Source organism: Mytilinidion resinicola (genome assembly GCF_010093595.1).
Source record: "Mytilinidion resinicola strain CBS 304.34 unplaced genomic scaffold BDZ99scaffold_4, whole genome shotgun sequence".
Classification (NCBI taxonomy): Eukaryota; Fungi; Ascomycota; class Dothideomycetes; order Mytilinidiales; family Mytilinidiaceae; genus Mytilinidion; species Mytilinidion resinicola.
In genome coordinates, this window is record NW_022985440.1 from 1,383,126 (window position 1) to 1,409,990 (window position 26,865).

Below are 26,865 nucleotides of genomic sequence, written 5' to 3' on the forward strand. Positions count from 1 at the left end.
GACTCAGCCGCATCGCTGATTGATAAGGACTTGGGGCAATCACATCGTGCGGGGAAGTTGGATCAGCACGTATTCTGAATCACGTTCTCTTCCTTTAACAAATCTCGGTATTATAACAGCACCTTGTGTTCTTAAACTTCGGATATACTCGAAATTGTATTTGCCCGGCTCCAACAGTCGCCAAAGACATTGGTGGATACCAAATTTCCAGCCTAACCCCTCTTCTGTGCGAATATTCGTCAATCGAGGGGTGTTGAATGAGGCTGAACAATCGTTGCCAACCTCTCAGTGTCCCCATCGTTCCTCTTCCCCCTTTTCCTTCTGCACCGGACAAGGCCGGATCCAAAAATGAACGACGAAGAATACAATGACAGGTGTCAGCAATATTTTCTGGCACGATACGGGGAACGCATTCAGCAGTTACGTGGTGACGCTGGTAAGCGGCGTTGTTCTCTCGAAATTGTTCCCGTGCTAACATTTGGTTCCTGGGTGTAGATTTCAAACCCTACAAGTTGCTTCCAGGACTTGACGATGAAATTCTGCCTTTTCTACTCGCGGACACCAATTTCTGTCTCGCACAAGGCTACGATAGAACCTCCTCTTCCCCGGTGGTGATGACATCGAACTATTACTGGACTGAGAACGTCGCTTCATCCAGGACTGGGAGAGATGATATATTTTGGGAGGCATTTGGATGCTATCCCGAAGAGTGGATAAACATTTTGACCCACTTCCAAAAAGACAAAGTCTTGTCGTCAGATCCTTTTCGAGCCTAGATAACGAAGAACGAAGGATCGCTTGGCGTGTCTTTCGCTGCAATTACAAACCAGCTTGAGAAGCTAGCGTTACTTGATCCTTTCAGCGGTGCCACGCCATATTTCAGCCATATTTCCCTGCGGCTGGAAAAAGTCAAATCCGATCTTCAACAGGCCGATCTAGGTATAATGCATATTTGATGATCTTCATATTTTGTAACAAGATGAACTAATACATATAGGCGCTTGCTGGAATTATGAATTCAAAGACTGCCAGCGTCCACTCGCTACTGGACTCAATCATTACGTACAGAGTAGATTATCCATTCTCGTGAATAAATATCTTCGAGCATCACTGGATGTCATAGGGCCAGGGAACAGTTCCAGTTCTCAGGTATTACCTAACCCCGCTTCACAGGTAAAGCAAGTGTCTACCGAGTCTCCGATTCTCTTTGGCACGGCTGGGACAGGGAAAACTCGTCGTATCTTAGAAACATTAAGATCCGAATGGGGGGTATACTTCATTGCTCCGGGAGTAGATTCCTTAACGAAAGATTCGAGTATCCTTCAGCCCGTACATGGAGGAGCTTCGAAAGACACTCAGTCGCTGTGGAACGACATGAACCAATTGAAGGAAATATACGGGTCCCCATTCTTCCGGGTAAAGCTCAAATACCTGATCAGTTCCCTATTCATGACACGGCTAGAGCTCTTGAACGTCTTTCGAAACCTTAGGGGTAGCTCGGACTATAACACCTGGACGCGCCTGCAAATCAGTTGCTCGGAAGATTGCGACATGTTCGACGCTTCTTGGAGACTCCACCGGCTGGTCTTCTCCGGACGCCCTAATCATTGGTCTCAGGATGAACCACCAGAGTATTCTCGGATTCTTTGGTGCATCGATGAAGCACAAACATTGTTTGAGACCAAGATGGGGAAACAATTCTTTTACTCCATGTGGCAACCGGATTTCTTTCGTTGCATCGTATCTGGCACTTCTTTACGACTAACAGAAGTCCGTCGATTAGCGAAAAGGTCGCCGTATGGGGTTGTGACTCCCAAGGAAGTCATCGTTATTGGGCCAGAATGCTCTGTCGACTTTTACTGCCCCATGATCGACAGCGTTGGATCATTTGGGAGACTTTTCAAGGAACACATACAGGGTATCATCGATGAGAGTGCGAGTCAATCATCGAGAGCATTGATGATCCGAGCCGGGCGATCTCTAGACTTTGAAGTGAATCTCTCTCCTCAACACCAGGCGTATCTGAAAGCCATCGTCGAATGCGTCGTGTCAGGCAGTTCTGTTGAGCCCAAAAGCCTCATGGATGAACTTCGTACCACCGTAGTAAAAGAGTGTCGTTCCTTTTTTGGGAGGTATCGGTGGTCTACTCTGTTCATCGAACAGGTGTTGAAAGAGATCCTCAAAAAGATCAAAAACCCAGAGAGTCTAGGACTCAGGTTGAAATTGATGTGAACTCTGATTTCTATGGGTGTCTAGCTCGTTGTTTATATACTAGGGGAAGGAGGGGGGCCAGCCCCGGGGGCATAACGTGGTATCTCTTCCTGACGCGTTACTTGATTCATCCTGTTTCCTGATACAGTACTGATACCGTGCTGCAGCACTGCTGTTGCACTACCTGTTACTTCCTCCTGTATCAGCATGCTATCCTGATACGTTACTGCATATGAGTTGCTGACCCTAGGTTGTAGTGCTGCAACCCGAGTCTAGGAGACATTCTCACACACGCTCAAGTTCCTGACAAACAAGGAGAATCACTTGTCAAGGATGCCGCAAAGAATACTAGGAATACCGTGATAAAGGCTCTTCTGGACCAATTACGACGCATCAAGGACGAGCCCTGGATTGAAAAGCTATACAAGTTGGCTATCTGGGCTGACGTTTTCAATCAATCGTCTGTCATCGAAGACGATACTGCACGTCTCGTATCAGAGGGGTTTGCACTCATAGAGGAGATTGGATCTGGAGAATCACACGGTAACCAGGCGCCACCGACACAACAAAATGATCCCACCAACATCGACCCCGATGAAGTTGAGGAACCCGTTCAAGTAGTGCGGGCGTGGCTTTGCGAACCTCTTGCCGTCGATGCAGTAATGTTACATCTCCGGACGACAAAGGTTTACGACAGAATGATGAACGATTTTTTCTCAGCCAGCAGCCAGCTTGATAATGGTACTCAAGCTGTACTTGGGAAGATTGCAGAGTTCAACCTCACCAGCGTGAGTGCTTGACGCTTTTGGTGAAGATGTTTTGCGACCGCGCTAATCGTGCTGTAGAAGCTCGACAACTTTCTGTCACAGGACAACATCAATGCCAGTCCGCCCGACAACATCAGTGCTAGTCGACGAGCCAAATTCTTCGAAGCCTTGGAAATGCGGAAGAGAGGCAATGTCGTCTCAAATTCCGGTAAGGATGAAATTGTTCTAGTCGACGACCAAAAGCGTTATGACAGCTACTATCTCTACACGCGCCAAAACCGAGCAGACACACTTGAAGCTACTAGTCAAGAGCTGCCTAGTCGATCCATTTCTGTCGATGAATGGCTCTGGGGGGTTGAAAACGGAACCCACACAACTTTCCTGTTTCCTGGCAACTTAGGGGGACCAGACTTGATGTTTGTTCTCACAAATGACCAAAATGAAAAAGTGCTCATTGTAATACAGGTCAAGTAACTTATAATCCCACTGATCGATATCTGCTGACGATTCATAGTTCAAGGTAAAGGTATCCGGACACCAGCCCGCCCAACTCAAAGACGTGCTCAAGAAATTGACACAAGGGGATTGGCTTGACAAACAACATTTCAAGGGAGACATAGTTTTCATCTATGTCGCTCCGTACTCAACAATCATATCACAGGAATTTGAATGTATTGTCAAGACCAGTGTCGGCAATCTTATCGAGAGGAATTGCTCCATCGACCGGTACTATTTTTGTTACATTGACAAGACAGACTCGGCAAACGTCTGGGGTCATACACTAGACAAATTGATTGTACTAATAAAAGGTAAATGGGAGGAAGATGGTCAGGGAATTAAAAGAGCAGCTGAAGATGATGTCAACTCAGATGCTGATGTGAGCCATAGATCGCGGAGAGTGGCTAGGGCGCGAGGAGGAGGCAGGTCGCGAGGAGCTAGATCGGGGAGAGGAACTAAGTAGCTACGCGACTTATAGTAGTAGAGCAGTAAAGTAATCTACTAGATTGTACAAAACATCGCGCAACTTCTCTAGGAAGCTCTGTTGAGTCAAGCCTGTTTCGATTACCAAGATGAAGTCTCTGTGGGCAATGAGCCTGTCGGGGTCCACCAACGCATGGGACAACCAAGATTACAGCCGTGCTCGTCTAGTGTCTCGCCGTAGAGGATCTCGACTTCTATCTTTCTGATGCGTTGTGTGGTGAGGTGCTTGTCGACAACTCTGCGGTCACGGACGCTTTGGATCAGGGAATCGAACATAGGGCACCAATATCACTGATATATTGGGAAAGGAAGGTTTGAAAGTGCTGAATCAGCCTTGAGCTTATTGCCAACTTTGCTGAGATACTTACACCCATTTGGCTCCTAACTGCACACAGTTTTATCGCCATCAACTTAGGTTGCAAATTGACGTGAACTCTGTTTGATTTGTGAAGCCGTACGAGCAGACTATATACTACATAGGGAGCGTAGGCATAAGTACTAATTAGAGGCAGCAGTAGGCAGCGGTAGGCAGGGTAGGCCACCGTACCCCAACCCCTCTCTGTAGAAGTTGTAATTGGCTAGGCACGTAGGCCGGAAACCCTGAGTCATCATCGCTTTTGTCCTCGTCCTCCTTATTCTCTCGGGGATGATCTCTATTATAAATCGGCGCCTTTCTTACGTCCGTTTCCAAAGTGACAGGTTCCGAAGGTTCAGGATGGGAAGTCCCAGCCGATTGAGGCTCAATTCCTGCCTCTGTGGAGTGACAATGAAGCGATATATCCCCGAATTCCTGGCTTGTGTCTGCTCCACAGGAATCTTTGACTTGGTGATTATCCCAACGCTACCAGCATTTAGCACAAAAAGACACCGTGCAAAGTTGCCGAAGATCTAGCCTATGACAATTCCCGAGCGCACTCTTGTATAGTAAAACTTCTTCTCGTCTTTAGGGTTCGATTTCTCTTCTTCCGAAGCCTCCCCGCAAAGCACTGCAAGCTCTTCTTCGTACTAGATGTTTGGGTGTGGAACTGCTATTTTAAATTTGTTATTTTCGCCTACTTAGCTGATCCATTACCGGGTGCGTCGTTGCCGCTTTGGTTCCCTAGCTAAGATCGTCCGTGTTGCAAAAGGCATACACATTAAGGATGTTGATGTAGCTCGGGGTCAAGAGCAGATATTGGAGGAATGACGTAAATATATGCTTTCACTTCTGACCGGAGTAATTTTACTGTTACGAATATGGAGGCGAACATGAGACAGCTGGCACAATGCGTTAGTCTTAACTGGCGGACTAATAGAATAAGAAATTAACTTTACCTTATGACGATTGCCTAGTAGTAGACTATTCCTAGGTATATTCTCTTCGTGCCTTTTGGTGTATTGCCGAGTACAAGAATGAAGCAGGCTATCAGGCAAGCGACATATAACCCTTCGAAGAACACTGATTAAATTAAGCCGGCTTTTCCTAACAGGATTGGATCGCTTAACGACCGGATGATAATTCGGAAAACTAAGAAGAAATTGGCCTAGATTGTTGTGTTAGCTTTAGTCCCAGCGGAGTGACAACGATAACTACACCTAGATACTTACTAAGGCGAACCAAGCAAATATCATGCTCACTACTTAGTATACAACCTTAATAGTTAGCATGATCTTTCGAAGTGAGTGACCAAATTGCTAAATCTTCCAAAAATAGACCACTACGTATATAGCGGCGAAAAAGCTGCCATTCAACCAGCGACAACGCTGTGAAATGAACTCCGCGACGCCTTCTGGCACATCTGTTTCCCTAGTGGAGTTTTTCAAATATCGAGGAACCTATTTACTGCGCTTCTTTGTAACCAACTTATAGCAAATATAGCAAAGAATGCGATCCTCGGCCAAATACATGTTAACAGTAAAACAGTTGCGTCTCCATACATAGAATTATCGAAGTAGCAGACGTCAGCGAGGCGACAATATTTCGAAGGACGGAGTAGTTGCTACTATAGAGGATGCAAATTGAATCTTCCTCATACCTTTAATGCAAAGCTTAATGCTCGAGCAACAGTAACGAAGATTTTCGACGTCGAAAAGGTCTGGACCACGAACTCGTTAGATGGAGTCAGGAAGCGAAGTTCTAATTTTTGATCCAATAAGGAGTACTGTATACCTAATATACGAGCTCGTATATCATTCTAGGACTGCGAAACCTTTACTCCCTTTCCCAACTGTTCTTCAGCAGGATTAGGATTGACAAAAGCGCTCAAGTCGGTTTAAAACGGTAAGTTTCCGGGTTGGGACGGGATTTGATCATTAAAAACTATCGCGTAGAAGAAGAAACTGTTTATAGTAGTTTTAATGCCAGAACCTCCTCCGGTCAAGTAGTCCGGGTTGTCCAAACTTGCTCAGTCATCTTATAAATCAGAACAGAAGTCAAACCGAAGATTCAGCGTCATCTTCACTCGCCACTCAGGTTGCAGCACTACAACCTAGGATCAACAACTCATATGCCAGAAAGCTACTCTCCGAACATCAGCTGTAGAGAACCCAGCTGAAATCTCAGCTGTAGAGAACCGAGCTGAAGCCTCAGCTGTGCAGGGCTCATCTGAACTTACTAGCGCGCCACCCTGGGGGTGGCCCCCTTCCTTCCCCTAGTATATATACAACTAGCTAGACGTCTATAGAAATCAGAGTTCACATCAATTTCAACCTGAGTTCGCCCGTTCGTCGCGTCTGCAGGTCTATTTCGCCGTCGCAAAAATGACGCCCAATCCCGCGTACTATGACCTTGATTTTGGTTTTCCAACGTATCTTGAAGTTCAATGGCCTATCGATTCGTACCATCCCTGCCGGTGAAATTCCCCATGTGCAAGGAAACATCATGATCACTATCCAAGGTCCTTGGCCCAGCCGACCTTGCCCTCTTCCATTTAAGCCAGGAATTTGGCCTATGATTCAACCCTTGGCTCTCCTCTCGTTGTCTAGCCCACTCTTGAAGCTTCTCGCTTGCATACACATAGCCGAAGACGCTTGCTGGGGAATCTACGTCTCGGGGTAGCATTTTGAAGTAGCCATTCCAGAGGTAGACTATGAGCGTTGAAATGACCAACATGGCAAGGATGCTAACGCTGAAGAAGACGGAAAACGGAGATATGACTAGAAGCTCGGTGCGGATCGAGAGGGTAGCTGATATATTATTCGATGCTTCCGGAGCACCAATAGAAATAGATGCACTCGCACGACGGGCTAAGCGCGCAGTACCTGTCTCAATTAGGGGATTTCTTGGCACTGGCCGGGAAGTTTGTTGCGAAGAAGTAGCGCGGTAGGGGTCGAAGATGTTTCGGGGTATGTGACTACTACCGTGGTGTATATTGATGTCCTTATCACTGTCCTGGTAGGTCTACACACTGGGATTGTAATATTTCGACGGATGGTGATTCTCTCCGTCGGAGCGACCGTAACTCTTTTGAACGTCAGTTTACAGTGACACGGAACGCGAAGTCGAAGTCACTATTTGAGTTGACAATGCTGTTGTTGTCACCCGTGGTTCAAAATCGGGACCGAACGGCATTTTGGAGCCTACTGGTTGGTATGCCCGGTGTCCGTCGTAGCCATTGGGTAATGATATAAATGACTGAAAGAATGAAGAAAACACCTTCTTGGAGACGTCGGCGAGAACTCCAGTGTCCATCAGAGATTGACGGTCGTAATTGACGAGGGCCAGAGAGGCGTAGCTGTAAAAGTCTGAGTAAAGATCTCCCTCTTGGAAGCTGAATGGCGCCGCTCCATCACTATTAACTCCAAATGCCAATTCTTTGGGGTAGTTGGAAGCTTCCCTAAGCGCAATCTGAAAGAGGTAACCCCAACTATTGTACCTTTTAGTTCCAGTGTATCAGTAGAATGGAACATACACATCGGACGGTATTGTTATACTGGGGCAAACCCGTTGGCTGTCTGTAAGCTGATTCATTGGCATATTGCGTGTCAAATTCCGCCCAAGCTTCCGTGGCATTTCTCGGATCATCCAACAGCTTGTACCCTTGGACACTGCCGTCGCTGACGCTAACAGTTTTACTAGCATTTGCGGCTTCCAATATCGTCATGAAATTCAGCGCTGCTATTTGAGGTTTCTCTGCGAAAATCAAGCGAGTCGGCCCATCGGTGGTGTCATGATACGAGCTCGGGTGGCTAGCATTCATCCAAAGCACAGTGAAGTTGGTGCTCAAAAAGTCTGCCTCTTCAGTTCCGTATCCAAATGGCAGCCATTGTCCAACGGCGAAATTCGAAGTCGTCGGCTGGCCGGTGTAGGATACAAAGTAGTTTAGTCTAATGAGGCTCGAAAGCTCGTACCCGACAACGAGACCCTTGGGATTGGAGCTGACGTCCCATGTCGCTGGATCGGTTAGGTTTCGAGTTGACATCCACTGATTGGTATCGGGTATGGGACTGCATTCCATTCTACCAGATAACGCTTTGGTGTTGTAGGTAATGTCCAATGCGGGGCCCTGCATTTGTCTTTGGTCGGTGGAGTTGATACCTCCAATTGTGGCCACACTCGCAGTGATGTTCCTAAGATCCATTATCGGAAAACTCCAGCCATTCTTGCTAAACGCAGGAGATGAGCTGTTGTATGAGCACTGAGAAAGAGCGCTAAATAACCACGAGCTCTGATAGCCCGCTCCTCCAAAGAGATGTGGTGTAATATCTGGCCAAGCTAAAGTGCGACTGCTCGAAGCGGTGCCAGCATAACTTTGAAACAATGGGGTACTGTACGAATTTCCAAGTTTGGCCTCAAATCGATGTTGTACGCTGCGGACCCAGGCTCTCTTGTCCAAAGAGCAGACATGAAGACCTACAAGGCCTCCGCGGTAAAGGCGTCGAACGTCACCAAAAACAAAATCCAGTGTTTTTTTCTGGCAGCCCTGACAGTAATCCAAAGAGTAGGAGTGGATGCATAGGACAAAGTGGCTGCATCCGAAGGATTTTGAGGCCGCTGCAGAAGAGCAAGAAAAGGCGTCAGACCCCTGAAAGTATCATCGATTAATTGCCACCATAATTTTACAAAAAAGGCAATCAAAGTAGGGACAATACTGGACGGTGCCAGAGAACCAAATCTATAGTTTCCAAGCTTGATATCGGTCTTATAGGCCAATGCACTCTCGTACAGGCCTTTTCCTTGAGACGTGGCGTAGATGGCGGCAAGGCCAGCGATGATGGAGACCTGGAATAGAACCAATAGGGCTCCAATCCAGCGGCATAGACTCGGTGGCCGCCAGTCCTCGCCATCATACTCCGCTTCAGAGAGACCTAGTCCTCGAGCGAGACGCTGTCGCTTCAGGCAATTGAGATGACCGCCGAGGCAACGATATTGTTGCACTGCTGAGAGGTTGACGTATCTTACCAGATTGGACGAGAAACTGGTGATCACCTGAGGCAGCTTCTACCTGGCGTACAGGCACTCTGTCCAAGCCTTCAAAGCAATTCGCTGCCTCAGAGCCCTGGATCGCCATTGCAGCAGCCTCTATGGTATTGGATCTCTTCTGAGCCCAAGTGGTCTCCGTGAGAGCCTCGTCAAGTAGAAAAGCCCAGTAGCTAGGGCAGTCAGAAGTAAAAATGTCACGCATATCGCACTTCCGACCCCAAGACTGACGATCAGTGGAGTGTTTGTCACCGAGATGGAGAAAGGCATTGCGGTAGTGTCGTTGGAATGTTCGAGATTAGATCATACGGAGAACAGTCCTTCAGAAAAAAATCGCTGTTTAACAGCATTTGCTTGTTCAATGAGGTCGCGTGCCGACATCAGAGCATCAATGTCATGGCTGTACTGAGCCGCAAGAGCCTCAAGTGGCCCTCCAAAGTGAGGAAAGTTAGGAGTGTTCTACGTGAGGAGGATCTGTAGGTTATTGGAGTCGGTTTCGTTGATAGAAGAGCTCTCGAACTGTGCCTCATCGAGGAATGTTGAGTCCATGGTCTGCTTTGTCCGATTGAAAGTTTCATCGTCAACCGATACGAAAAATTCCGAATTTGAAAGTGAGACATTAACAGGCACGCGTGCAGGAAGATACTGGGTACTGCATATATATGCTAGGTAGCTTCCCTTGCCCGAAGGTTTTTGGATGCCTAGTTGGGTAGCGTTTAGTGACTGTAAAACAATGTAATCTCGCAATCCGCAGTTTGAAGTACCCTAAAAGTGTCAGCCTCGGAGCAAGGACTCCGACCCTGTCGATCCGCCAGGGAGTGACAGCAACGCCCAAGGTTCGGTGCGGATGACATCTTTCGTGAGTGGAATCCATAGTAGCGTGTAAAGAACAGCCACCATCGTGGGCATGAATCTCCATGAGAAACTGAACCCGCTAGTGCTATGCTTGTTGACCAGCCCGTTGTGCTTTGTGAATAGACGAGAAGCCCAATGCAGACAAATTCAACGGTGATTGAGATCTAATGACAGCCAGAACATAGTAAGACTGTAAAGACACAGGTAGCCAGCGAGTGGGCAGTTGAAGTGCAGGCGCATGCGAGGATCCTTGTGGAATTGCTGATGAAGATGAGTCCGATTCGTCATCTTGACCAGCTTCAGAATCAGCGTCTGAAAGATATCAGCTTTAGACAGAGCCAGTAATAAGGGTACGCGAAGCTGATGACGATATTGTCGTTTCTTGGGGTTCGGAATCATCTATATCCTCCTCGCTTGCATTACTAGCCCCACTTAGCGAAGATACTTTGTCACCACCGGTAGTCCTTGGTATAGAAGTTGCTACACCCGATGGTGGACCTTGTTCATAATCATTTCTTGGCAGAGAAGCTTCCTGATTGCTTACACAGTCCGACAGCGACTGAGAACCATTCGAGTCTCTTCCCAAATGTGTACCGATTGGACACACGGGCTCTACGAGTCCCTCTGGCGGAGAAGTCGCGTTGTTGGAAAGAATGGCCGGCGATCCACCAGGCTGAAGAACATTCCTCGGGCCGTGAGAAATAGTATTCAGCTCAGTTGCCTCTGTTGCCGACCCGTCCTCCGGCATGTTCTAATGTAAGCAATATCAAAATGAACAGCAAACAGAATATGCAATAGAATTTATCATGCAGACATGAGAGTGCGCAAGGATCGGGGTGAGAAAAAGGAGGCCACACTTCAAGGCATCGCGGACAGACATCATCGCGCTTATCGCGACGACACGTCGACAAAGCTGAAATCGGCCTTTCCAAAAATAACAAAATAGCAGACACTGCCACACAGGAATGAGGTTCAAGGTAGGTCTAAATTTCATGCAGAGCCGCGATGACACTCTCCTACAGGAGGTGTCTACTGGACGATGAAAGCTTGCGAACCGCCCGGACCATGCTACCGCAGCACTGCACAGCGAGATCTTCTCACTGACTATTACAACTTGACCAAGTATTCCGCCATCTGCAGTTCCTTCTGCAAGCTTCATTAGCACGCAATAGACGCAGTAGAATACGACGAGGTTGTATGTGCAGATTCCAGCGGAAACGGTTGGAGCACTCATCGGCTCAGCCCCCAAGCAGCGTAGGCCGTTTGTAGTCAAGCGCAATGCCGATCCTCAAGAACCTTTGCACGCTAGTCTGGGTGCTTCAACCTCGTTTCTCCACAATTGTCAAACTTAAGACCCTTTGCACGCTAGTCTGGGCGCTTCAACCTCATTTCTCCACAATTGTCAAACTTAAGAACCTTTGCACCTAATTGTACTACATTACATATGCCATCTCATCTAGCAACCATTGACTGTCGAGCGATGCAGGACACCCCTGTCAGCTCCCAAACCCCCAAGGAGTCGTCTCCACCCCGGAGCCCAGTCGCCATGAGGAGACGCCGGCCTCACACTCAAATAGCGTGGGCAAAGATACAACCGAGCCTCAAGTATTACTACATCGACTTGGACATGACTCTTCAAGACGCCATGCAAAAGATAGACAAAGAGCATAACTTTTGTGCCACGTAAGTTATGCTTTCCTATGAAGCCGGGTGATGTCTAAGTATCCACAGTGAGCAGATGTACAAGAAGCGACTTAAAGCTTGGGGGCTTTCGAAACAGGTCAAAGCCGACGAGAAGGAGAAAGCCCTGGCAAAGATTCTCCACAATGAACCACTCATAAATGAATCTAACCCGATTCGTCATGACAAGCTCGTTCGATACGCAAAGTCTCGCGTTAAATCTGGGGCATTGGATAGCCATCACCTAAGCAGGATGATGAAGCGAGATGGACGTGATCATTACGAGCGGCAAACATTGCAACCTGGTGCTATCAGGCACCCTATTGTAACTGGTTTCTTCCACGCGGCAACCGAAGCTTCATCCGTACCACGCTCTCCAGCACTTCCAGACCGATTTGCCGAATTGGACGTGTTCCTTCGGGCGATGCAAGCATTGATAGGGAGGGAGCGAGAGGAGTGGCTAACAGGGCGGCAAATTTCTCCAGATGCGATATTTAGTGCACTAATAAAGGGCATGGCGTACTGGCGCAAGAACGCGTTTGCAGCAGCTCGGTGGTCATTCGGCCAGGCAGCTAAGAAGATGACGGAAGACCTCCACGGTACCGTTGTTTCGGTATCACGGATAACGTACTGTATCAGCTCCATTCTATGGGGTTCTGAACGCGAGCTGGTACTTCAAAAATTTGCAGAGTTTATGGCCAATGCCGCCCTCGAAGTCCTGGGGCAAAGATGTCCGTTGACAATAGTATTACAACAACTGCAGCGAGAGCAAAGCATTGATACGCAGTTGACGATATGGTCGTGCGCCCTAGATGATTATCAGATCTCAGAGCAAAACGTAGACCATTGGTGGAATATGGCGCAGCGTCGCTGGCGGTGGTGTCGGCGCAGTGGAAAGATGGATCTCGCAGCACGTTACTGCGGTGACGCTATGAGTGAAGCGCGTCGGATCAATAAACTGACGAGTAAGATGGAGTTGGAAGCACAAGACGACCTTGAATCAATTTTGCTAGAAGCAAACATATAGCCACATGGACAAAGTCGGTCGGTACGTCTCAAATTGCCAGGACGTAGGAAGAATTCCGTAGCAGTACTTGGCCAAGAGGGTTTGCGACTTAAGCAGCGAAGCCGCATCTGATATTTTAGAGCTTCCTTATTGAGTTCAGCTCGAGTCTTCGGAAAGGCGATACCTGGCTAGCTATTACTCGTTTTCAACTCTGGCATGAAAGACGGCATTTTCCTTGCGCAGATATGAAGCAGTTCACACCACGTTCATTTCATCTAGTAATAACTCCAGCAGAGAATCTTCGTTTTGAACCTTTGGAACTTTCCTTTTTTATAGTATGTTTTCACTTTAATATAGGCACACAAGGCTGGGTCCAAGCACACTAGTTTAATAACACGTCATACGCAAGCTGTAAAAGTTTGAGAGAAATATCGCAAATGATTACCGACGCCTACAAGAACATATCTCAAACTTTGTCCTGCTCCGGGGAGTCGTAAATGACTTTATGGCCGATGACGTCCTCGACAGTCTCGTCGGTGAATTTGAGGTCTTCCTCGAGCGGTACAGTGTCCTTAATCTTTAGCAATATGACCGGGAGCGCAGTGACCAAGCTGCCGGCAAGCAGAATCCAGCATGAAGCGAACAGGCTCATATATGGCCTAGGGCTATCGAAGCCATCCAAATACCAGATAACAGCTGCACCTGCAGACTGAATGCCCTTGTAGAAGCCTGCGAAATTGGCGAGCTTGCGACTGTTATTGGTGATAGCGCCCATAAACCTTACTAAGTAAGTAAACTCCGAATTGCCTTGCAGACTTAAAATTGCTTACCAGTACACGCACGTTTGCCATGCTGCGTCATAGAAGCCATAACAGATATACAAGAACATCGGTCCGACATAGCCATCCGATGTCCAATCGTATACAAAGTGATCCATCAAGGCAGTATCCTCACGAGTGTACTTCCTCTGGAAAACATAACCTCCGCCCCAGACTGTAAAGGTAAGGACAAACATAACAACCCAAGCCACCTTTGCCCTCGTAGTCCTCCTAGTATTAGGAAAATCTAGTCCCATGCCGAAGATAAGAGCCCCAAACATCTGAGCAAGCCAAAAAAGTGTGTTGTTAAGTGCGCGAGTACGCGTGTTAAACTGCGTAAGATTGACGTCGTTGAACTGGTACGTGTAGAACCAGTTAGACGTGAAGAACATAGGAAAAAGGAGTATGATATAGGGATCACTCCAAATTGTCTCCCAAAGGCCAATAGTCTCTGTCTTCCACGTCGGGTGCTTCATTAGAATAACTCTAGACCCATCATAGCGCACGACGTGCTTAGCATCAACCAATGTCCAAGATAAGCAGGCTCCAAGAAACGTAATGCCTAAGAAGCCGACATAGATACTACTGCGAAGAGTAGCGTTGGCTGACATGTTAATGTTTAGGGCAAGTTCAACCTAGCGTCGGAATTAGTTTGCGGTATATAGCTATATTTTGAATGACTTCAGCTTACCAGGCTTCCGATGACACAGCCCAAATTAAAGATTATCCAGAACCAGGAGATAAACCGGCCTTTGAGTTTCTCTGGTGGATACGACATCATAATCGCGCCTTGCGCAGACCAGAGAATGCCTGCACAGCATCCAAGCAACAAACCGGCGAAGACGTTGTAGCCGATCTCATGACTGAAGTTATAGTGTAGTAATGAACTAACGTAGACACAGTATCCAAGGCTACCGAATGAGACGGCGTTTTTGATACCTATGGTGTTGGTGACCGGGCCGGCGAAGAAACCGGCAACAGCAAAAGTAGCATAAATCGCAGAGTTTGAGGCGGAACTAGCATATGGGCTAAGTTGCTCTGAAGCACCAAAACCATTGAAAGCATTGTACATGCCTTCACGTAGTCAGTTAGCTGCAGAATGCTATTGTATTGCACAATCTTACCTGGACACAAGAAGCACACGAACGACACCAAGATCAACTGCGACTTAGGTGAGGCATACCATGGAAGGGTAATGGGTCCGAGTTTCAAGCGTTTGTATTTCCATCCTGTGGGTATTGCGTCCTCCCTGTTTTTGACAGAATGAGCTGGCGATTGTATATTCGTGGTTATTAAACCTTTGCTAGCTTCCGCCATAGGAGTATTGTGGTCGTGCCAGTACGTGTGAATGGAGTAACGGTGCAGTTGGTACTACTATAGCTCCCTATTGATGACGTGCAAATTTGTCAACACCGCTCTATCAACGATAATTTCGGTCGATATCGCTCGATAAACAAGAATGATGCTTCAAGGACACCGTTGAAACAACAACGAGCGGAAGATGCGAAAGCGAAATGAAGGCTGAGCTGATCAGCGGTTCGTACTATCTATAATTGCTGCCAAGTATTCTCCCCTGCTCCGCCTCCCCTCTTCCGGAGGCGTCCGGCCTGGCGTATGCGAGAGTGCGGCGGATATGCGCGTTTCCTACCTTGCCGACAGTAATTTTCGACGTAGACACTACGGTCTAGCAGAATGCCTATTCGAATTTCATATCGTACAACTCCTTAGACTCTTGCGGGTCTTGCGGTTACAGTATCTAGGGTTTTGATGAAAAATTGATGAGATATTATCGACTCTACGTTAAAGGATCTGTCAACATTCTCGAGGGTGGACTGCAACACCTCCTTGGGGCCAACGCATTATCAGCGCGTTGGAGAGGACTGAGTGGTCAACTGAGCAGCAGGTGAGATTTTAATTCTGTGGATCCGACGTTGGCGACATGATTGGCGACGGGGGCGGGTGAGTTCATCGCCTCAGTTTTAGCTGCAGAGCGTGCGCACGACTACGGCTCGTCCTTGATTGGCTTGCACTGTGCCATGCATTGCCTTGCACCACCATCACACCCTTGGGAGATCATCTTTTTCCGATGCGAAAGCCTCGTCGAATCGTTGATAACGAATCCGGGAGAAGAATACTAGTGAGCACTCGCGGACGCAATCGAAGAGTGTGATAAAGGTGGATGAAAGTGTCGGAACAGCGCGACGCCTGTGTTGAAGTGTGACAGGCGATTGGAGGATGTGTTGACGTGCTGTATGTATGCTACAAGACCATTTATTCGATTATTGATGTGAGGTGGCAGACTGGCGTACCTTTAGCCTTGTTTGCTAAATACTGCAGTGCCATTCCTTCCTTGCGCATCTTGTATCTGACCGCTTTATAAATAGCATCCTGCCCTGCGAAGCATTTTTTCATCTTCGCTCTCCTTTTCTACAGCTTTTCTATCCTGTAGCCGAACGGCGTCTTCTGACGCGATGAAGCAACCCGACAGAGATGTCAGCGCCTCAGAGACAGAGATACTCTGTTCCAAATCAAACCGCAAGCGGACCGACAAGTGGACTCGAGGCTGGAGACCTGGCGTCCTCATCGTCGCATCTGCTAGCGCAGTGGTCACTTGCATAAATCTGATCTTATTGACCTGGACGAAAGTGAAGAAGCAGTCGGACAGCACCATTTCGTCTAGCCAAGCCGTATTGTTCCAAGATAACTGTGCGACAGTCAACAAATGGAATACCGTGATTCATTTCTTTATAAACGCTTTCGGGACAATACTCTTGAGCGGCAGTAATTATTGCATGGTGAGATCTGTTGACCCTACCATCCGCGCGTTTTCTGGTTGTTAATCGGGCCAAGCAAATATTGTCAGCGCCAACGAGAACTGAGGTCGACAAGGCTCACGCGAGAGCAAAATGGCTCGACATTGGTGTGATGAGCCTTCGAAACCTCCCCCTCATCCCATTTTCAAGAGCGTTACTCTGGGTTCTTCTGTGCCTCTCCTCCATGTGCCTGCACATGAGGTAAATATTTGAGCTTTCCTTGGCCAAAACTGAACTGACTGTGCGTTCAGCTACAACTCCGTCGTGTATTCCTCGACCCCGACAAATGAATACATTCGAGTACTGAGTCCTCAGAATTTTTCCAGTCTGGACCTTTCCAGTGTCGCACCAGATCACGGGCTTGAAACGTGCAGCGGCTTTGACGTCCTATTAGTCTCGCAGCTCCAGGAAAAAGCGAACGCCGATCAATTGAAAAGGATGAAGAGCATAGATTGCTACAATATCTACAATTCTTCGATCGTTTCTCACTATGGCAACGTACTAGTAATACTCAACATGACTGGCGAGAAATTTTTCACATCCGGCTCGGTCTTTCCCGATGCCCCAAACGAATTCGAAAGCACCACTGAGGATCCAGACGAATCCAAAGACACCACCGATAAATGTAGCGGTCTTGAGGAGTGGGCAGCGAATTCGTCCAGTCCTATTGACCACTCCACATCGACTATAAAGAATGAGTTGTTTCAGGACGGCGAGTGGATATACTCTTTGGGAAGTCCTGCACAACATTATCCGGTACTCTTCTGCTTGTCAGAATACCGTGATGACAATGAGGAAATATGTACGGTGCACGTTAGCGTCCCATTGCTACTAATAACGCTTGGTCTCACTTCCTTAAAAACGCTGTTTATGCTTGGCCTCCTTTTTCTTATTAAGGCACCCCCACTCCTAAGCACTGGCGACGCTGTGGCCTCTTTCCTCGACAGATCTGACGAATGGTCGAAGAAGAGTAGCTTGTTGAGCAAGTCGATAGTCAAGAAGACGGAGAGTGTCAACCGTGGATGGCAGATACCACCTCAGAGATACAAATCAAAGCGTCTGCAATGGCAAAAGGTGACAAGTACACTTCGGCGAGCGTCTTTCCTCCTCTGGTAAGTTCTGAGTGTGCTAGAGTCTTCGTCCTCTGACAACATATAGGGTCGAAGGCGGCTTGATCGTGGCGATGACATATTCCGGGAAGACTACTTACATATCCGGCACCAACACCATCTCGAACAACAGCATCATTGCTAATGTAGTTCGCTCCAACGCTCTTCAAATCTACGGTTCCGCGCTATTTTTCCTTTTCAACGGAATAATTACCAGCGTGGTCCTAGCTGATGAATGGAGCCGGTATGGAGTTCGCCGACGGGGTCTTCGCGTCTCAAGTAACCCTCAAGGCTCACAGCGCAGCACTTACTTCCTGTCCCTTCCATATCGATGGTCAGTGCCCCTTTTGGTTGTCTCTGGGCTCCTCCATTGGCTCCTCTCGCAATGCCTCTACTTCATCAGCGTGGAGGTTTGGGGTTACCAGTCCTCAGGCACCGATCTTACCCGTGTAAGATTACCCAGCAAAGACTTTATCACAACAGGCATTTCAAAACGTCCTGTCTACGGCATAGTGGCGCTTTTTAGTTTCATGATTATTGCGATCAGCTTCGTTTTCACGAGATTTACGATTAGGTCGGAGATGCCGATTGCAGGAAGTTGTAGTGCTGCGATTGCCGCAGCCTGTCACCCCGGATTGTCGGAGCCTGATGACGCAAGCTCAAGGCCGCTATTATGGGGGGCTGTGGAGAAAGAAGGAGGGCTAGTCCATTGCTCGTTTTCCTGTCGTGCAGTGGGGAAGCCTGACGATGGTCAGCTATGTGCGTAATCTCTTTTGTAACTTCTTAATAACGGAAACATAGCTTGTTATAAAGTTATATAGACTCGAAATCTTTAAAGCCTCTTTAATAACTGTTAGTTATGCCTTCCATAAATCTACAACGGACCGTGCTATCCGATACCTGGAGTTTACATCCAAAACCCTATAAGTTAATTTCCTTAATTTTACCTTTATATTAGAATACTAATCTAAGTATAGAGTAAGCTAAACTTCTAGAACACTAGGTATCTCTTCGACCACTGACTATTAACGGCCACGTGCGCGAGAGGAACTTCATCTCCGCATATGCCTCTTTCTAGCTAGTTACCTACACCAACAAGCCAAGCCTCTATATACACCTGCCGAGTTTTGTCTTGTGCACGCGAGGCCCCTCACCATTATAGCCGTGCCATCAACCCACGCCTCTGGAGATTCGCACTTGCTCCGCCTGCCCAACGAACTTCTTTCCGAGATCGCCAGTCTTGCCGTGGACGATGAAAGTCAAGACTGGTACAAGACCCCATGGTCTCTTGCTCTGGTGAGCAGACGGATTAGCGACTTAGCGTATCGTTTCCTCTACCGCGCCATCTCTCTGCAACCTCATACTCTCGGAAGCCGGGTTCCTCTTTCCGAGTCCGCGAAGCTGCTCTCGCGATCACTCTCTGCCAATTCCACGCTCGCCCAGCTGTGTTTGCATATCAGAGTTCATATTAGTGCCTTTCCATTTTCTGAAGAGGATGATGATCACGTCTTGCAGATCACATATATACTGCGACGAGAAGCTGAGGCGAAGGAGACGCTACGCTAAGAGTATGATGCTGCCTCCACATTCTTAATCAAGCTCTCAAAGGTGCAATCCTTCGATCTTCGAGGAGAACTCTGGGGTACTCCACACTTGTGGCTGAGTATGTAAGGTCCTCTAACATACACTAGGTTCCTCTGGTGTCATTGTTCCTGGAACTGTGTTGAAACACGGCTCAAGTCGCGTTTGAACACTCACTTAGGTCACCAGAGGACCTAGTATCTGTCTTCAACCTCCCTTCTTTATGAGAACCCGCTAGTGAAATTCCTCGACCTCGACTTTCCGGCCGTTCGGCGCTTGCAGCTTACAGGAGTCACTGATTACAGAATAGTCGGGGAGTACACAGTACTGACTAGATATCCAATCAAGAGAAAGGAACGTACAGCTATCTATACCAGCCTCTCACTGCGAAATTTCGGCTGCCGCCTTGAAAGTCTTACGTTCTTGCTCGCTTGGCCACAAGCCCTTGAGCAATTGGACTGCCATTGTTCTCGCAATAAGTTCGCTCCCAACAATTTCGATCTCAATGACTTTTCAATAGCTCTTGAGCCCCATCGCCCGACGCTACAAAGCTTGGAGATCATAATTGAGAACCCTGGTGGCCACCTCAACCTCACTACATACCCCATGCTACACCACCTCCATCTCTCGGCGCGCCTACCATACCGCACACAGCAAGATCTCGGCGACCAAGCGTCATCTCTGGCAGCGCCTGCGCTGAGCAACTTCATCTGGGACTTCAGTCACAAACTCAAATCCTCTCGTCCGAACTTGTTAAGCTTTAGAAAAGCTAATGCGGACGCCCTTTGAGAGTTCATGGATACAATACTCGCATGCGGATCTCCGCTTAAGCGAGTTCATGTTGAGTTCCGTCCAATTCCACAGTTCGTCTCCTCCGATCTCCAAAACGCTTTACGCACGGTGAAGTATCCTTGGGACTGGTTGGACGAATTGGCACGCGATTTCGAGCCGCTTGGGGTGATTCTCACATACCCACAGCCGCCTTGTGTTACAAGGGAGGCATTTGCGGGCTTGGTACATTTGCAAAAGATTTATGAGATTTAAGGTTGAGAAGCCATCGCGATTCGAACACCGTTTGAAGAGCTTCATAGAGCTTTTGGCAATCCAAAAAGGGTTCGGATCTATTCTTTTGACCTGCTCGAACCCTCAGGCTACCTCAGACGGTAGTAGAGAGGTGTACACAGACAGGCTTTGTCACTACTTTCGAAGCACCACAAGCGGCGTTGGAAAGGGTTAAGGAAATTTTAGTCTGAGTACTGTATCTGCAATATAGCAGCCCAGCCATAGCGATATGCGGAGCATGGGAAAGGTGGCACAATAGCTCTCATGTGTGCACCTGTTTGCCACTGCTTGAGTTGTCTCAATGTATTTTCAGGAAGATAAAAGCTCTTCGCCTTGGGCTATGTGGAAACTTGTTGAAGCACTTCTTGTAGTGACAGACAGGTGTACACATGGGCAGAGTACTTGATGATTGTGCCACTTTTTTCATGCCCAGAGTGAGCGACAAGCTATAAGACTGTGCACACTCGTCTGCCGCTGCTAGGGTTGCCCCCATAGTCTCTCCAATATATAGGCGCAATGTCGAGTTTCTTGTAACAGGAACCTAAGGCCCTATTCTCTTGTCACTGTTTCTCTCGGCTTGCTAGCTTGACCCTCCCTTACTGACTCAGTTCCCAAATTCCACAAGTTGTTTCCCCAGCACTTTCACGCTCTCCTCCAACTCCGTCCACCCTTCCACTCCCATCCTCTTCAGCAGCTCTAACGCCCGCTGATTCGGCACCGTACAACGATCCGGCTCCTGTCCCTCGATATCCTCCGGAAACGAGCGGTCTGGAAACTGCTTCCTCGCAATCGAGAGGACCTGGTTCCAAGTGAATGGTTCCGCGAACGCGAAGAGGCGCTCGTCGGTAACGTCGTCGTAGATCAAAGCGGCGATGTGGATGAGGGCGTCGTCGACGGGGTCGATATACCATTCTGTGTAGGATTAAGAGTCGAATAATTAAGATGAGAAGTTAGGAGGGTACGCACGAGGCTGCATTACTTTCGCGTAAACTTTCAGCGTTTCAGGGTCGAAGAGCAGGACCCGGACCCATGTTGCTATACTCGGGAAGCCTTGCTTGTCTGGACGGAGCACTTCGCCGATGTTGCAGTTTGGCAGCTGTGTCACAATGTCAGCGTATCAGTACTATACAGTGCCAGGCCGTGGGTCTGAGCACACGGATCTACCATTGCCCGAGTGCGACTTTGCAAGCTAGATACGGCTGTCAGGAGCAGCCCCGTTATCAGGCAGTCGGTCCGTCAAGAAGCAGATCAGACTCTGCTGCCTGAAACTTGACATTACGCTTAGAGATTCCAAACCGTATTGGGTAACCCCAAGCAGTGGTAAACGCGTGTGAACAATTATGTGGCCTATCGCTGTAGCCTCATCACACTCTCGATGAAACGAAAACATGTTTGAAGGAACTTACAACAGAGTTGAACGCATAATGCGGTTTATTCTCCCGCAACCACGCCCAAACATCCTTTTCTGCTTGTGCTTTACTCCCGCCATAGATATACAACCCATGCATCTCTGGCGGCTCATCCGACGGGAACTGCCACGCCTTTGCGATCGCCTCCTCGTTGAAGGATGTTGCATCAATCGAAAACTCAACACCCGGCCTCGCCATCGTAGCCGCAATCGAGGAAGACGTGTAAACCACTCTCTTCACACCAGGCTCCTTAGTAGCAGATTTAAGCGCATTCAACGTCCCAGCTGAGGCAACAGGAATGGTTTCCTCGGGGGTCTTGCCAGAGAGGGGGGAGGCGGTGTGGATGAAGCCGTCGACGCCTTTCACCGCTTCGTCGTAGCAGCCCTCCACGGTAATGTCGGGAACAGCAATTAGAGAGATTTTGGCACCCTTGTGGCGTTGGCTGAAGAACTCAGTCAGCCAGGAGCTTTTTTGGACATCCCGCACTGCGCCGCGTACGTGGTAGCCGTGGGCGAGGAGTTGGTCGGCGATGTGACTGCCTATCATGCCGTTGACGCCTGTTACGAGGATGAGGGAGCCTGGCGGGAGGGCGAGGGAAGGCATGTTGGCGATGTGTGAGGGCGGATTTCGTATAGATGGGTTGTGAAAGAGAGTGAGACGACACAATTGAAGAAAAACCGCGGCGTCCTTCTGCAAAAGTAGATAAATACACAAGAAGTTGGTATTCAATTGATGGTTATGTGGACTGGGTATGAGACTCGAGCGAGTTGATGTAGTTGGGAAAAATCTGATTGGAACCTGGGAATCGGCGCGCTATTATATTCCCAAGCGACAAGGGAATACATCATGCAGCATTGCAGGATTCGCACTAGGCTGAAAGGGGCTAGACTTGGATAACGTAGTACAAAACGGGCATACATTTGCAAGAATATATGTCCAGGGTCATCGACCGTGTCATGGTTGGAGACGGCCTGATACGGAACCGGCAGTGCGGATTGAAGCAAGATTAGACTGCCCTTTCTCCAATTGAAAGTGATAGTTCAGAATACGCCTAGATTGACGAAAGCTCGACGGGTCGTTTCAGAGAGAAATCGGATGATACTTGCTATGCGAGATGGGCGGCGGGAATGCAGATACCTGTGTGGGGCTGCATCTTGTCAGAAGAAATACTCCTAGCCTCATCGTTCAAGATAGAGACAAAAATGGGGAAGGCAATGGTGCTGACAGGCAATGAGAAGATTTTGTGCAGCTATGAAATGTTGTTCTACTAACACAACGAGTACTGATCTGCTACCCTTTTCTTTAATCGTTGATATACTCCCGGATATTGCTAAGGTAAAGCCACTGGGGGCGGAATCTGAGTTGTCGAGGGTACTAGTTCGTTGGGGTGAAATCGCTCATAATGAGATGCTAGATCTGTGTGGCTCGAGAAAAGCTGATTCGGATACATTTCGAGTCTCTGTAACTGAGTTCTGGAAGGTCTCCGGTTGAATGATACGAAAAGTCGCGACGTGTTAAACGCCATCCCGGTGCATCAAAACATGCCAAGCAGTAATATCCTGCTGTGGTTTGATTGTTGTCCTTTCGATCAACGCATGGGATTGTCACTGCACTCATGAAACAAAGGTATTGAGGAGAGTCCGTGAAATCAAGATCATAATCAGAGATGCTGTCTTGATCGATTAGGGGACGGCAGGAACTCCTAATGATGATAGGGTTGTGAGCACCTTTGAGCGTTGTACGATAGGAATGCGGCCACTGAGGTATTCTTCATTCCAAAAATACTTCAGGGGAGTGATAAAAGGCGGGGTAGCGTTGAAGTTTCTTCATCGGTGAGAATGTCTTGGGACCTAAGGCCGTACTCTACCATAGGAAGGTATTCGACTTCTGTTTCGAGGCAGTGGAACCACAGCTGCTCACAAGTAAGTAGGTACAGCATGATTTCAAATCTTCTACCACAAGAACCGCAATTGTTCGAGTACAATTGAAGCATAATCTCTCGTACGGTCACATGCTTTGCCACGCCAGTACTCAGATACGCTCGAAGAGTCTGAAGGGCATAATTGAAGACTGTTTTGTACTGCGGCATCTCATCAATGGCTCTTTGGGTCTGTTGGTGAACTCTTCGAAAATTGGTCAACGTCTGAAGATTGAGATGTCCAAGAATTTCCTAGCAGAGCTCGATTGGTATCTGAGCAGCTATGCGATTTGCGGTAGATTCTTTGTACTGATGTTTCCTATTGTGTAGAGGGCACTACTTTGCAAGATCTTCGATGTTGATCCCAAGATCAATAAAGCTCCGAGCGGTAGAGCTATCCCCAGGGCTGCGGGAAGAGCTATACGATCGACTAATGGGAATGCAGTCGTTCTGAAGCACTGGTGGTCACCAATGAACTCTAACAATGGAAGCTTGGGAATGGTGGGATATGCTGAATCTTTACGCAACTGTGTGTAGGTCGGCTAGTAGTGTAAGTACGTGAAGAATATAGAAAGGCCCTATGATTGAAAGACACAATCGAGGATTGGGACAGTTGAAGGTACGTAGAGGAAGAGGTCGGGGGAAATCTGAATGCAGCAGAAGTCGATAGTCTCCTATTCCCCCCTATTCGGCAACGGAACAACTCGAAAACCGAGCTCTCTCGAATCCAACCCAGTATTAAACCCAGTCCAACGCTCCGTCATGCGTTGCACATGCTCCTTTCTTTCTAAAACCTCCTCTATACACTCCTTTTCCTACCCAATCGCTCCCTCCGCCCCAAAATGGCTCGACAACGCCAACAACGCGCCCAAAAACCCCCTCCGACCAAAGCCTACAAAACGAAACTCGCTCCAATCCCCGAACCTTTCGTCCCCGCGCCGCCAGAGCTAGAAGATTTTCTTGCCACTCTCCCCAAGAAATCCGTCTACATCACACACATAGACCGGCATCCGGCATACTTCAAACGCAACATATTCACAGTTCCGGTACTACTCAACCTCGTAATCGCGGGATTGCTGCTCTGGCGCGCATGGGCGATAATACCAGTATATTGGGGCGTCATACTCTCGATGCTTGGCAACCCGAACGAATACACCATCTACGTAGCAGAATCAACGAAGTGGAAGCTCGTGACGCAGATTGCTTGGCGAGCTGCGAGTTTCCTTCTAGATTGGGTGCTTGTGGTAGTTGTGGCGCCGTGGCCATACACCTTCTTTTATGAAGGGGAGGAGACGCCGGTGAGCTGGCGGTGGAAGGTTGGGTTTCGGGATGCGGAGGTATATGTGCGGGTCAGTAGGGGCTGGGGGCGGGCGGATCTACTGGGTGCGGCGAAGGATGGAGGGAGTGGGAAGAGAGGAGGTGAGAGTCCGTTCTTCAAGGTGCGGATCCTGCCAGCGATAGAGAGGAACCGGGTACAGGGCAAGACGGGGTATTTGCTCATGGACAAGGATTGGGATCTTGAGTTTGCGGCTATGGTGGATGCGACAAAGTTACTCGATCTAGGGGAGTTGAAGGAAGAGTTTCTGGAGAAGAGCGTGTTTGTGTGGTGTGGAGAAGAGGAGGGAGAGGGTCAATGGGTTGTCTGGAATTGCTACAAGTTAGACGAGGGTTCGGAGACAGAGGGCAGGAAGCGAATCGTGCAATTCAAGGACACGCTCATGGCGCTTGGGAAGGAGAACCTCTTCTTCCGCTGGATCGAGCTCATCCAGTATGAGAGCAGCCAGCCTGGTGGTTTCACTCCTGAACGGCAGGTTCGGGCCGCCGAGAAAGCAAAACAGATGTTCGAGGAGCAAGGTGTGGATTGGGACGAGTTTATCACAGCCTCCGGTGGACTAGACAACCTGCCCGGAATGGAACTACAAAAGTGATTGAAAAGTATCTATCATTTCGGTTATTCTCGAGTCACCATGCGGTCGTGATTCAGGTCTTTCAAGATGACTGCGAAACCAGCCTATTTCCAAAGCCCTACACATCATATCCTACACATCAAATCATACAAGTCCTGCCTTCATTTTCGTCCAGATGTCCGTGTGCAAGTGTAAGTTGCCCATCATATGCTCGTGAAGGAGGAATCCAGTGGTATACCAAAACGCCAGTCCAATGCTTCCAAGACCGCAACTCACACCTTTCCCCTCAAGCCTTCAACTTATCAAACCGCCCCTCGCAATCTTGCCGACACTCCGTTGGATACCTCGGGTCATAATACTCGTACCCGAAGTTATCATTCTCGCTCGCATTGCCGTCCTCCTCCATCTCCACATCGCCCATCTTCTCACGGCTCTCTCTAGCAACCATGGCGTTCATGTCGTCCCCATCGATGTTATAGACTAGCTTCCTCGCTACATCTTCGTTGCGCTCGACCTCGGCCTCGGGGCGCTTCTTGAGTGCGTTCTTGTCATGCGTGTCATTTCTCGCCTCAGATTGCTTTGCCGGAAGCTGGATCTTCGTGAACCCCGCCATCGGCGCATCCTTATCCGCAATCTTCACATTCTCCATCTTCTCCTTTTCGGCCTCGGCCTGCTTCGCTGGATCCTGGATCTTGAACCCCGTGAATCCCACTCCCACCGTCGGTGCATCCCTATCCGCAATCTTTACATCCTCCATCTCGCTCTTCTCAGCCTCAGCCTGCTTCGCCAGATCCTGGATCTTCGTGAAGCCGCTCCCAGTGCTTGTAACGATAATGGGCTTCACCTTTGCCAGAAGTCGAGCCTGTTGCTTCTTTGCCTTGCGCTCAGCGATTTCTGCTTTCTCAGCCGCTCGGGGGTCTCTATTTTTCTTCAAGTCGGCGCGGCGCACGTTGTGGGAGTGGTCGTAGGAGCTGAGATGGTTTTCGTAGTCATTCTGGTACGTGTAGCCTTTGTTGCAGAGGTCACAGTGGAAAGTGGGGTTTGTGGGGGGTCGGTAGCCAGGCTAGGTGAAGTTAGTATGAGATATCTCGAATGAGCAAGGCGACGTTACTGCAGGCATGTTGGCGGTTTTGAGAGAGAAGCCGATATGTCGAGTTGATGGGTGTATGATCAGGTGAGATGACTAGAAGGCGTGTAGACGGTTGAGCCTTGAGAGAGGAACAGTGATTAGCATCGATCAAGTACCTCGAACCATCAAGAGCACGGCGACGGCGAGGCTTTGAATTGGGCGGTTGGTGATAGGTGCTTGGTGTTGAGGATCGACGACAAAATGCAGGGCGGCGGGCCTCG

At 48.5% G+C, this 26,865-nt stretch overlaps 9 protein-coding genes across 9 annotated transcripts; 4 read left to right on the plus strand and 5 right to left on the minus strand.

Annotated features, from left to right (window-relative positions):
* Nucleotides 1-2,689: 2,689 nt before the first annotated feature.
* On the plus strand, nucleotides 2,690-3,990 carry BDZ99DRAFT_232285 (uncharacterized protein). Its single transcript, XM_033713522.1, has 3 exons — nucleotides 2,690-2,999; nucleotides 3,057-3,443; nucleotides 3,493-3,990. Exons 1-3 carry the CDS (start codon nucleotides 2,874-2,876, stop codon nucleotides 3,937-3,939), a joined length of 960 nt encoding a protein of 319 aa, XP_033581117.1. The 5' UTR covers nucleotides 2,690-2,873; the 3' UTR covers nucleotides 3,940-3,990.
* Nucleotides 3,991-6,765: 2,775 nt separating this feature from the next.
* BDZ99DRAFT_554486 (uncharacterized protein) lies at nucleotides 6,766-9,562 on the minus strand (the record flags this gene model as incomplete). Its single annotated transcript, XM_033727127.1, has 6 exons — nucleotides 6,766-7,291; nucleotides 7,347-7,401; nucleotides 7,522-7,672; nucleotides 7,850-8,705; nucleotides 8,795-9,314; nucleotides 9,367-9,562. The coding sequence occupies 6 exons, from the start codon at nucleotides 9,560-9,562 to the stop codon at nucleotides 6,766-6,768; spliced, it is 2,304 nt and encodes a 767-aa protein (XP_033581118.1).
* Nucleotides 9,563-10,540: 978 nt separating this feature from the next.
* BDZ99DRAFT_554488 (uncharacterized protein) lies at nucleotides 10,541-11,269 on the minus strand (the record flags this gene model as incomplete). Its single annotated transcript, XM_033727128.1, has 1 exon — nucleotides 10,541-11,269. Exon 1 carries the CDS (start codon nucleotides 10,958-10,960, stop codon nucleotides 10,541-10,543), a length of 420 nt encoding a protein of 139 aa, XP_033581119.1. The 5' UTR covers nucleotides 10,961-11,269.
* Nucleotides 11,270-11,758: 489 nt separating this feature from the next.
* Nucleotides 11,759-12,919, plus strand: BDZ99DRAFT_516765 (uncharacterized protein; the record flags this gene model as incomplete). Its single annotated transcript, XM_033725103.1, has 2 exons — nucleotides 11,759-11,895; nucleotides 11,944-12,919. The coding sequence occupies 2 exons, from the start codon at nucleotides 11,759-11,761 to the stop codon at nucleotides 12,917-12,919; spliced, it is 1,113 nt and encodes a 370-aa protein (XP_033581120.1).
* Nucleotides 12,920-13,141: 222 nt separating this feature from the next.
* On the minus strand, nucleotides 13,142-15,263 carry BDZ99DRAFT_232307 (MFS general substrate transporter). The gene is made up of 4 exons (XM_033713523.1): nucleotides 14,841-15,263; nucleotides 14,408-14,790; nucleotides 13,729-14,351; nucleotides 13,142-13,677 (listed from the first exon to the last, which is right to left on the minus strand). The coding sequence occupies exons 1-4, from the start codon at nucleotides 15,031-15,033 to the stop codon at nucleotides 13,365-13,367; spliced, it is 1,512 nt and encodes a 503-aa protein (XP_033581121.1). The 5' UTR covers nucleotides 15,034-15,263; the 3' UTR covers nucleotides 13,142-13,364.
* A 1,378-nt stretch (nucleotides 15,264-16,641) lies between these two features.
* Nucleotides 16,642-18,486, plus strand: BDZ99DRAFT_495695 (uncharacterized protein; the record flags this gene model as incomplete). The annotated part of the gene is made up of 3 exons (XM_033723393.1): nucleotides 16,642-16,730; nucleotides 16,781-17,641; nucleotides 17,688-18,486. 3 exons carry the CDS (start codon nucleotides 16,642-16,644, stop codon nucleotides 18,403-18,405), a joined length of 1,668 nt encoding a protein of 555 aa, XP_033581122.1. The 3' UTR covers nucleotides 18,406-18,486.
* A 2,155-nt stretch (nucleotides 18,487-20,641) lies between these two features.
* Nucleotides 20,642-21,986, minus strand: BDZ99DRAFT_232343 (uncharacterized protein). The gene is made up of 5 exons (XM_033713524.1): nucleotides 21,688-21,986; nucleotides 21,438-21,470; nucleotides 21,248-21,377; nucleotides 20,882-21,193; nucleotides 20,642-20,822 (listed from the first exon to the last, which is right to left on the minus strand). Exons 1-4 carry the CDS (start codon nucleotides 21,886-21,888, stop codon nucleotides 20,886-20,888), a joined length of 672 nt encoding a protein of 223 aa, XP_033581123.1. The 5' UTR covers nucleotides 21,889-21,986; the 3' UTR covers nucleotides 20,642-20,822; nucleotides 20,882-20,885.
* A 2,269-nt stretch (nucleotides 21,987-24,255) lies between these two features.
* BDZ99DRAFT_232352 (uncharacterized protein) lies at nucleotides 24,256-25,801 on the plus strand. Its single transcript, XM_033713525.1, has one exon. It carries the CDS (start codon nucleotides 24,451-24,453, stop codon nucleotides 25,534-25,536), a length of 1,086 nt encoding a protein of 361 aa, XP_033581124.1. The 5' UTR covers nucleotides 24,256-24,450; the 3' UTR covers nucleotides 25,537-25,801.
* Nucleotides 25,669-26,740, minus strand: BDZ99DRAFT_232360 (uncharacterized protein). The gene is made up of 2 exons (XM_033713527.1): nucleotides 26,627-26,740; nucleotides 25,669-26,578 (listed from the first exon to the last, which is right to left on the minus strand). Exons 1-2 carry the CDS (start codon nucleotides 26,633-26,635, stop codon nucleotides 25,802-25,804), a joined length of 786 nt encoding a protein of 261 aa, XP_033581125.1. The 5' UTR covers nucleotides 26,636-26,740; the 3' UTR covers nucleotides 25,669-25,801.
* Nucleotides 26,741-26,865: the final 125 nt, after the last annotated feature.